This window comes from Parathielavia appendiculata (genome assembly GCF_033297405.1).
Source record: "Parathielavia appendiculata strain CBS 731.68 unplaced genomic scaffold N657scaffold_4, whole genome shotgun sequence".
Lineage (NCBI taxonomy): Eukaryota > Fungi > Ascomycota > Sordariomycetes > Sordariales > Chaetomiaceae > Parathielavia > Parathielavia appendiculata.
This window is the reverse complement of record NW_026944223.1, coordinates 1,916,044-1,925,903: the sequence shown is the minus strand read 5'-3', so window position 1 is coordinate 1,925,903 and position 9,860 is coordinate 1,916,044. Positions and strand designations below refer to the sequence as shown.

General features: G+C 55.8%; 5 protein-coding genes across 5 annotated transcripts; 3 read left to right on the top strand and 2 right to left on the bottom strand.

The window, feature by feature from the left end:
• Positions 1–231: 231 nt before the first annotated feature.
• Positions 232–2,534, top strand: N657DRAFT_680109 (MFS general substrate transporter; the record flags this gene model as incomplete). Its single annotated transcript, XM_062796250.1, has 5 exons — positions 232–276; positions 343–363; positions 415–472; positions 539–598; positions 655–2,534. The coding sequence occupies 5 exons, from the start codon at positions 232–234 to the stop codon at positions 2,532–2,534; spliced, it is 2,064 nt and encodes a 687-aa protein (XP_062649158.1).
• Positions 2,535–3,064: 530 nt separating this feature from the next.
• Positions 3,065–3,928, top strand: N657DRAFT_680108 (uncharacterized protein; the record flags this gene model as incomplete). Its single annotated transcript, XM_062796249.1, has 2 exons — positions 3,065–3,352; positions 3,548–3,928. 2 exons carry the CDS (start codon positions 3,065–3,067, stop codon positions 3,926–3,928), a joined length of 669 nt encoding a protein of 222 aa, XP_062649157.1.
• A 461-nt stretch (positions 3,929–4,389) lies between these two features.
• On the bottom strand, positions 4,390–5,265 carry N657DRAFT_633220 (uncharacterized protein; the record flags this gene model as incomplete). The annotated part of the gene is made up of 6 exons (XM_062791199.1): positions 4,390–4,456; positions 4,529–4,696; positions 4,779–4,786; positions 4,868–4,891; positions 4,931–5,039; positions 5,090–5,265. The coding sequence occupies 6 exons, from the start codon at positions 5,263–5,265 to the stop codon at positions 4,390–4,392; spliced, it is 552 nt and encodes a 183-aa protein (XP_062649156.1).
• A 1,768-nt stretch (positions 5,266–7,033) lies between these two features.
• N657DRAFT_644252 (uncharacterized protein) lies at positions 7,034–7,712 on the top strand. Its single transcript, XM_062792723.1, has 2 exons — positions 7,034–7,100; positions 7,180–7,712. The coding sequence occupies exons 1-2, from the start codon at positions 7,049–7,051 to the stop codon at positions 7,392–7,394; spliced, it is 267 nt and encodes an 88-aa protein (XP_062649155.1). The 5' UTR covers positions 7,034–7,048; the 3' UTR covers positions 7,395–7,712.
• N657DRAFT_644250 (uncharacterized protein) lies at positions 7,523–8,959 on the bottom strand. The gene is made up of 3 exons (XM_062792722.1): positions 8,255–8,959; positions 8,080–8,099; positions 7,523–7,943 (listed from the first exon to the last, which is right to left on the bottom strand). Exons 1-3 carry the CDS (start codon positions 8,748–8,750, stop codon positions 7,830–7,832), a joined length of 630 nt encoding a protein of 209 aa, XP_062649154.1. The 5' UTR covers positions 8,751–8,959; the 3' UTR covers positions 7,523–7,829.
• Between the last annotated feature and the right edge of the window lie 901 nt (positions 8,960–9,860).

The following is a 9,860-nucleotide window of genomic DNA, read 5'->3' as shown; positions in this document are numbered from 1 at the left end:
GCAAGGTCTGGAGATGCAGTTCTAGATCCCCTGCTATTGCGAGGAAGCTCGTCGCCGGGACTCTGCCCTGGCGCGTCCCAGACGCCAGCGAGCTCTGGGCCGAATTTGAGCCAGACTCCCGCAAGCCCCAGTACACGGCCTAGCTCACGTGCTACGACGGCAGTGGCGAGCCCAGGCCGTCCACAATACTCTCATCCCGGTTCGGCATCTGAAAGCCAACAGCCGGCCAACATGGCATTGCTCCTTATGTTGCTGGCAAAGTTTTCCGACTTCACGGTAAGCAGTAATACCGACGTAACCAACGCGACTTACTTCGTTGCTGACAGCACTTCCTCCTCACAGAATGTCTTTCTCTCCGGTCTTGTATGTTGCTCTGAGCAGCCGAGTACCTCTTGGCCTTGTTAACTTGCCTAGGTCATCCCGTTGATTCCCACCATGCTCCAGGACCGAGCTCATGTGCCCCATCGACAAGGTACGTGAATCCCAAGATCGAACACATACAGGACACATACCCATTATGCTCACTTCCATCTTTCAGTGCAAATATGGACCTCTGTGCTTGTTTGCGCCTATGGGGGTGCGTATGCAGTAGCAACTCGTAAGTCCTGCTTCACCAAATACGAAAACTTTGATACTGACACAACCTCGGGAAAGCTTTGATCCCTTTCTTCACGCACCGAGGCTCAGCGAACTACGGGGTGTATCTGGGCGGCCTCATTTGCGCCGCTGCTGCTTTGGGCCTCCTACAACTCTCCTTTGACCTCTCCCTATTCGTTCTTGCTCGGGCTCTTCAAGGTCTCGCTGCAGCTGTGACTACCAAGGCATCCACGGGAATCCTGGTCAGCAGAGCCAGCATCAGGGTAACGTGGCTCACGCCCGCCTTCCTCCACAGCGTGGCCATGGCAACAGGTCCGATGACCGCCGGCTTTCTGCACGATTACCACAGTACCCACGCCGTCTTCTATTGCGCCTATGCCCTCGTTAGCCTGAATGTCTTGCTGGGCCTGTTCGCTTTCAACACCTCCGCCGTCACAGGAATTAGCCCAGCCAGTTGTCCGGAGAGGGAGGGTCTTCTACCAGAGTCACCACGGAGCGGCTACGGGACAATTACGTCCAGCGTGGTCGACCACAGCACTGGATCCCCGCGGTCAACTTCCACTTCTGCGCCTCTACACTCGAACTTGGCCGAACGTGATGGTCCTGCTGCGGCAACAGCCTGGAGTCCCCGACTTCTAATTGCCCTGTGTGGGTATCTTGTTATTGGCTTGCTTACCTCGGCCCTCTACAGCGTTCTTCCGCTCTTTGTCCAGCGCCACTTTAACTGGTCGGTGTTCGCAACCGGGTACCTTTTTGTTCCGCTGTCAGCGCCTGCCGCCATTATCGGGCCACTGGCTGGCATCGTGGCCTCTCGCGTGCCTCGATCAACCCGGTTCCTCACCGCTATTGGGTTCTTGGCTTGTGTTCCTGCCCTTCTGTCCCTGGGCCAGCTTACGGAGAACACGACGCTGGTTCGGCACGCTTTCCTCCTCAGTCTCAGCGGTCTGTCCCTGGCAACTGGTCTGTCCGGCGACCCCTTGTTTGCCGAGGTTACGAGAGCCGTGAGGTTCTCTGCCAGCAACCCGTGGAGCGCCACAGCTCAAGCCGCCAATCTTCCAAACGTTGCCAATGCGTTGGGCGGTCTTGTTGGCCCACTCATTGGAGGCGCGGTCAGTTCACTCTGGGGTTGGCAGGCAATGAACAGGTTATTGGGCGTTATTGCGGCAGCCACTGGCTTCGGCTTGCTGCTATGCTTGCAAGGCTGGATTGGAAACCCATCTTTGGACATCCGCTCCCACCACCTCGAAGCCAGCTCTGACGAGGAATCCGCCCCGTTGTTGGCGAACGAGCAATCAGATCGCAATTTCTATGGTCAGTCTGTGGCTTACGGTAGCAAACACGAAGCCTCCAGTGCAGAGAGACAGAACTCGGATGCTGTGTCCCCGCATGCTCGCAAGAATCGCACCCATCGCCGACATTTCAGCGTCGATAACTTCTCCGTTACTACAGCAACGGCTCCGGGCAGCATGGACTCGTCCACATCCTCGGTCCGTTTCCAAGCCGCCCTGGAGACGCCCATGCATGGGCAGCGACCGGGGACCAGCGACAGTGTGTGCAAGGCGAGCACGGAGCGACGGTACGTCATGCGTGAGGCTCCTCATGCGCCATCAACAGACCCGCTCCTGGCTGCAGGCAGCCTCTACGTCATCGACGAGGAACGCGATACCAAGCGCGGCGTGGAAAGTGAGAGGCAGAAACGTCGCGTCGTGGTGTTTGCGGAGGGATCTGCGCCGCCAGAGCTGCTGCAGCGTCACCGCCATCATGTGGTTGCCATCAACGCGCTGGATGGGACCGCGCAGATGGTGTCCGACAGCACCGACAACCACGCGGTGCATGTCACGGAGGCGGCTGACGCGGACGAAGCCGCGTTTGCAGAAGCCACCTGCAGGCGATACGTCGTCGTTGTGGTCGAGGGTGAGGACACCGAGTGGGCGTGAGAAATAGTGACGTGGGCAGAAGTGTGGACGGAGAGGGAAAAGGGGTAATGTGGGTCTGCTGATGTTGACACGACCTGGATTTTCATGTGAGATGATGTATATAATGACCAGATAATGCAGATACCCTGACGACGACATGGGCAGGACTGACTAGCAATCCAAGTGCTCAAATACGATCCTCTGACGTTTGACTTGGTTCGATAGCGTCGGCTTCCTCTGCAGGACGCCCCAGAATCTGCATGCGGGCACAATGTGACAGTCAAATCTGGATGCGAAATGCGGTAAGTTGAACCTCGGAAAGCGTCATGCGAGCTAAGCAATCTGAACTTGAACATGGATGTTGCTGATTCTCGCTATTCTTCTGCAGTGTCTAGTTTGGTTCAGTCGAATTGAGTATAAATCCCTTTCCTGGTCCCGTCCATCTCAATTTCCCATGTCACCCATCATCACTCACCAGCAGGATCGTTTGCCACGAGGTCTTCAGCAACGATGGTGAGCCCACACGCCGCCGTTCTGACACCCCCGCCGCCATGCGATACTTAGACTGCCCACCAGGCTTACACCAGTTCCCCATCGTGGGCATTTCGTGCCACCGCTTTGCGCACCGCTGCCGTCCTCTCTTGGAGACTCTTTCGCGTCTTCGGGAGTTCAAGGGGAACCTGCCAGGCTTCCCCGCCGGCCCAAGCTGGGAATGGCGACCCCCAAGCAGGTCAGACTCAGACCTGGACTCGGAGCCCTTGCCCGCGTACACAAGGTGGGCAATCGAGGCCGAGTGCCCTCCGCCGGCACACGCCGGCCCGCCAACGGGACCCCCTCCGGTATGTCCTTCTCCCCCACCCTTCTCAATCGCCCACTTCGGACCCCCTGCCTAGCTAGCCCTTTCGGCGGGGATGGACTGGGACGAAGCGTTCCAACGCCCTCCTTGTCTGCTTCACGACACGACCCGCCCCCACTGTTCTCTCCCTTTTGCCGCTCTCCACTCCTCCCAGCTAACACCTCTTTCCCCACAACAGAGCTACGACGACTCCGTCAGAGCCGATCTCCTGGGAGGCCGTCTTGCCGCTCCCGCGCCACCTCCGCTTCCGATGTTTCCGTCCTCGGGCGCCGACAAGCCGTCGTCGTGGGCTGGTCGCGTTGGCGCCGTGCCAACGCCGCCGAGGCCGCGGTCGCCACCATCAAGCGCCCGCCAACGCCGTACCACCCGGCCATCGCTTGAGCCACCTGCCGTGCGATACATGCGGCGCATGAGGCTTAGGGCGCCGCCCAAGATTTCGCGAAGGCCGACTGTGGAGGAAGATGAAGAGGATGCTCGTGCTGTTTCTGAGAGTGGAGATGCTCGAGAGTTAACAAGTTGCATCAACAACTTACAACAGCAACAAGCTTATGGTGGATAAAGTCTGATCGGTGAGGGGTCTGGACGGAATGATTGAAGGGGATATCAAGCTGCCTTTGCTGCTTGCTGTTGGAAGATTTTCTGGGTGTCACATGGGGGCCATTCTACCACTGGTGTGCCTTTGAAGGGGTTATTATGGCTTATATGGGTTATCATGCGCTATAAAGGAAGGATGTGGGCGTGGTATGGCGCTGAGTACTGGAAGATACCCTGGGTTTGATATATATACTACGGTCAACCGTCTCATAATTGGAGCCTGTTCATGTTCCCTTTGGAGGCTGATGTTCTGTATCGAATCCGGGATCCCTTAGGTTCTGGTTGAAAGCTCAGCAGTATCGTTGGTAATGTGGCACCGACATATCATATGCACTGCTTTGACTCTGGGGTCGATGGTCAGGGCAAGAGAAGAGAAGAAAGCTTGCTCAGATTTGGCTTAGTGTAACTCACATTGACCGCTAATTATCACTTCATCTTCTCAACCCTCCCGAGGATTCGATGCTGCTGATGATCGCAAGCAGCGCCAATACAACTGGATTGTAAACCGGTCAGTTAAGCACTCAACACAGATTGTAACCGTTGTGTAGGAAAGACACGGACGTACTCGACGAAGATGTCAAAATAGAGGAGGCCACGGTAAATGTGGTCTGGGGGTCCCCCACCCATGGCCGACCTCATGATGCCCACGAGACATGAGGCGAGCCAATGGACTGTCCCCGAGACGGCGATGCGGGCGGTGTTCCACTTCTCGACAGACTCGAATGCGTGGCGTCTATTCCTTCTGCCGTAGCCGAAAGACCCATTCGAGCCATTCGTGCGTGCTTGAAAGCCTGTCCGGGTTGCGGTAGACGTACATTATCTCCTGGAGGACAAAGTCGTCGAACAGGACGACGGTGGGCCGCGTAGTCGGAGTGAACTTTCAGTGTGTCAGAACGTGGCTCACATGCATGTTGCCCAATTCTACGAGCTGAAGGGAGACTACATATAGGGTGTGGCAAAAACGTACAGTGAGCACGCGGAATGCGCGCAGCGTCTTGAGGGAAAAATACGGTCGAAAGGAACCGCACATCTCGGTCGTGTACAGCCGGCGGATTTCCCGGAAGAACTGGTCGTCACTGTGAATGAGATGCGGGTTTGCCTCGAGAACATACTCGGCAGAACGCACTGGACTTGCACAAGGTCGCAGCCCTTGGCGCTGGACCGGTCGCATACCGGGTTGAGCAAACAGGTCGGCTTGATAGTGTCGTAAAAGCCCGAACTTTCAGTTTCCTCGGTAGCTGTTGCCGCCCCCGTGCCGACTTGCTTGTCGGCCAAACCCGGCGTTGCGAAACGGGGCGGCATCTTGTCCACAAGCGGCAAGGTCAACGGGAGGGTGGAGACCGGTAGCGCCAGACTTTCAGTGACCCAAGAAAATAGCCCTAGACGCTGCCGTTTGTCTCCATTCCTGGTTGAACGGGTGCAGTTTGGCTGGTTATGTCCGAGACGCCCGGATCCATGACGACCGGGCGAGAAGCAACTGGTTGTGGAATGGGCGGTGCTACGTCCACCTGATACGAACCCTCAGCTTGAAAGCCGGCCGACGATATACTTGGTGATGCTTGTGCAGCATCATTTTCAGCTCGCTGACTAACCCCAGATGTCTGGGCTTGTGCTTGCTCTGCGCTAGCTGGCTGGTCCTCACTGCGTACAAAGGCAACCAGTTCTGTCCCAGGGATGGCCTCCAGAATGCTTCCCGTCGTTTGTCACGCCCGGCTGGGGATTTGAATCGTCCGAGTCCAGCGACATTGGAGGATGAGCCGGCGACCCACCAAGCGTATAGTTGGATATTCGGGGCGGCTCAACGGATGGCGAGGGCCGGAAGCCGCCAAGATGACCCTGCGTCGGAGCTGTGTTTTCCACGGGTGTAGGGGCCATATTGTGGAGGACTACTGGTACTGGAAAGGCCGCTTTCTCGACAAGCTTGTTCGACATGCCAAAAACGCGACGAGGCGTCCAGGCTCTGGGCCCAGGTCGGTCGTTCGTGGTTGAGTTGACAGATGAAATATTAGAAAATCTCGACTCTAGAGGAAGCGAGCAAGTGTGTCTCGCCCACTGCTGGCAAGTAACTCTGGTTGTATTTGAAGCCTGAATCGCGAGAAAGCCTCGCAAGGCTCCAGGCCTGGGCCATTCAGCCATCGGGTTTGCACCGCCACCTCCCATTCAGGCGCCATGAACCCAACCAGGTTTCTGTCTTCTCATCTCCTTTTGTTGATTTGCCGCGCTATCCGGGTACCTCCAGGAATTTTTGATCTGTTGCGCGCGTTGTGGAGGAAGAAATAAATCTAGAAATGGCCAAGACGTTATGAGACTCGAGAGGCGAAGAGCAGAATACTTCATACCTAGATACTCAAGATACCTGATCTATAGTTATGCTGATCACATTGACTTCAGCAAGGCTGTCAACAGCTCAAATCTACCTTTACCAACTTGAATAAACGCAACTCAACACAAGATAAAGACTCCGTCCTACGAATTCCTTCGAGCCTTGCCTTCTCTAGCCACCCTCGGCGATCCATGCGGGTCCACACTGTAGGGTTAGTGTTATGTCTGTATTTTGATTACATTTACCATTACCTACTCATCAAACCCAGTGCAAATCAAACACGGCTCGGTGCATGCAACTCAAATCCCAAGCTGCTCCCAGATGTGGGTTGTTCGAGTTGTTGGCAGCTTTGGGCTGGAGGTTAGGGCGCGGCGGAGCTCGAGCCGAGCTGCAGAACCGTAGCTCTGCGGTGACGCCATCGGTCGCATGCGGCATGCTTGGGTGACATGCACAGGCAACAGAAGTTCAAAATCTCGGTCGTCTGATGGTAGTTAAGGCCCCTGCGCAAAAAACCCAACGTGCATCAGAGATTTCAAACCTCACAGCGGAAGTCCGTGCCACTAGGGCTCAGGTTCATGCCAAAATTACTCTAGTCGACACCGTCGCACAAAAGCGAAGACGTGGCAGTCCCCACGTCCACCTGAGATCTTATTCAAGCGCTTCTTCATCCAGTTTTCATTGCTTTCCGACACCGCCATTCATTGAAAACAACTTACGCTATCCATCCACGAGTCACGACCCGTCGCGGTTTAGATTTGCGCCATGGGTCACTCCTATCCCAAGAACCCCTCGACGACCGCTAGGACGCCAGTCCGTGAGTCGATTCGCCATGGCCCTCTCGAATGGATATTTACCCGCCATATCAACTCGCTGACCAGATGACCTTTGATTAGAGTGGACGGACCAAGTCCGGCACAAGTACTGCGGCGCCGAGGACTTGGGCCGCGACGGCAAACCCAACAAGGTCCACCGCTGCGAGGCTTGCCTCGCTATCAAGGCGCGCCAGAGCAAGTGGCACGGCGGGCCCCAGGGCAAGAGGTCAGGCACGCAGCAGAAGATCGGGTGGCACGCTGGCGAGTTTGGCGGCGCCGGTGGGATGGAGTCGTGATCAGCCTTTTCTGGTAGTATCAGGAGCGGGTTTTTTTGTCACGGTTGTCAGTCGGTAATTCTTCTCAAGACGGTTAGTTGATAGACAGGGCGCTTGGGGGTCTCCTTAGGTTTGGAATTGTGTGGCACATGGGAATAATGGTTTTGACTGGCGTTGAACTCCTTAAAGAAGACTTGTCGTGATAGCCGCACGAGAAATGAGCTGCGGTAACTATACATCAAATGATATAGGATCCAGTACCTCAGGGCTAGCTCTACTAGCCGGGGCCGGTTCATTCTTCCGCTTTGGTCTCCATGAGGATTCTCATTGCGGACGAACTTTGCTTTCGACTGCTCCTCTGCCAGGGACGATGACCTATCCCCTACATGGCAAACGGAAAAGACAGATACCTGTGGCACAAACCCCATGTCAACTTTTCCGACGATTTCCTCCCTCTCACTCCTCCACGCCACCAGGAGCCTGCGAATTCACCGGCCCGGCCTCAGCCAGGTCTATTACCACGGTGTCATACTCCCACGTAGCCATAATCGCCTCATTGTCCGGCGACCGCTGGCCAAAGAAATGTCAGCTCTGAAAATACTATTCTGGAGGTAATTGGAGGGTCAGGAGCAGATGCGCAATCTCAAGGGCAGATAACTCTCGAGACAGTCATAACGGGGTATGATATTAAGTAAGATTGTTGTACCTTGATGTACCAGGGCACCCCTATCCACAATGTTAGCCTCCATCGTACAGCAACTGTTTTTGAGACCCGAGTCTCCCTAGAGGCCATCGCCTCCAAGTACCCGCATCCTCCATGTCAAAACTGGAAAGAAGCGGCCAAGATCGTCCCCAACGCCGTCTGGTAGCACCACACTTACACTTGTCAATCCCCGCCGGCGTCTTCTCCTTGACCGCGAACCAGCGCCACGGGGCGCCTGTGACCGGCCTATAGCTCAGCACCAATCTCCCATTCGGTCCACACCGTCCCAGCAGGCGCTGCAGATGCCACTCCCTGTAGTTAAAGTACCGCCCCTCATCCTCGGGCCGGTAGGTGTACACCAGGCGCAGCGCGTTGGGCACGCCGTCGCGGTCGCTGAGGCCGTAGTAGCCCGGGATAGGCGGCGGGTGCGGGTTGGTCGGCACAACCAGGAGGGGCGTGTACGGATCCGAAGGGTTGGCGACGGCGAGGCGGCTGAAGTGGTCCGCTGGGTTGTGCGGCGCGAGGGTGACACCGGGGGTGTCGGAGGCGTTGGAGCGCAGCCGCTGGTTGTTGATGTCGGGGTACTTGGTGCTGCCCGAGAAGCGGAAGAAGTACTCGGCCGCGACCGCGGTAGACCAGAAACTGGCGAGGGGGAGGAGGAGGGTGAGCTTCATTTTTGTTGTTGGCGGGACTCCCGGAAGGTTGGACAAAACGAGAGAGAGGAGAGTTGGTTGCGAGGGAGAAGATTTAGAGAATGTTGCGGTGAGATGTTGTCCGTCTTATTCCTGATATATCCTGCAGTTGATACCTGACTTACACGCTCCTAGCCGTAAGTTGCCCGTGACATGCCATGCCACGTCTTGCCGTGGTCGTGCATCTCTGGTGCCCTGCTCGCATGATGCCGGTCCCAAAGCCCCAATCAATCGCTAGCTTGCCGAGATCACACCCAAAGAGGGTGCTCACTTGACCAATAGGTCGCCCGCCCTTACATGCGGGGATGTGGTGATGCTACCAATTTCGCCATCGCACTACTTGGAGAATCTCGTATTCATCGGCGCCACCAGGTTGGCGTAAACAGACCCTGGTACACCACCACGGAACATTGGTTGTCGACGTTGTCGTAGAAGGGACCCAGCCGGGTTGAAGGTGGGCTGACCTCCAGATCCCCAGTTGTTCACCGCCGGTGTTGACCATGTTATCAATACCAACTGCTACATGAATTTGCTGACAAAGACTTCGTCGAGGTCAGCGCAGGCTCTTGCCCGTTCTGCTAATTATGGGTGCTCATTGAAGGGCGACGAGACCAACATTTCCCGATGCTTGACGCTGCGCCAGGCTCAACGAGGCTAGCAGAAGAGATGACAGACGATAAGGTTGAGTATAAGACGGTTGTAAAACTAAGGTAGTTAAGTTACCTATCGAGTGGGATTCAGAGTTTTCGACTTTCCAAAGCGCCGAAGCTTGTCTTCAGGGGCATTGGTGCGCTTTGCTATGTACCTTAGGGTCTGCCCCTACGGTTTGTTGGATGTCTCTCGCAATTTCCTTTCACCTTTTCCGGGAGATGAGGATGCGTCTATCATTTGCAGCGAGAGCGCTCACTGGCAACAGCAAAGCCGAATTTCCGTGAAGATACTCCGTATAGAATGTCACTAGTTGTCACTAGCTGCCTAGCATGACGTGTGAGTAGAATGACGTCAGGGAGTAACAGGTGCACGACCCAAAAACCCGCACTCGCGTCTTAACGTCGGTTTTCTTTCTCTACCTTACTTCATAAGGCACTTCAT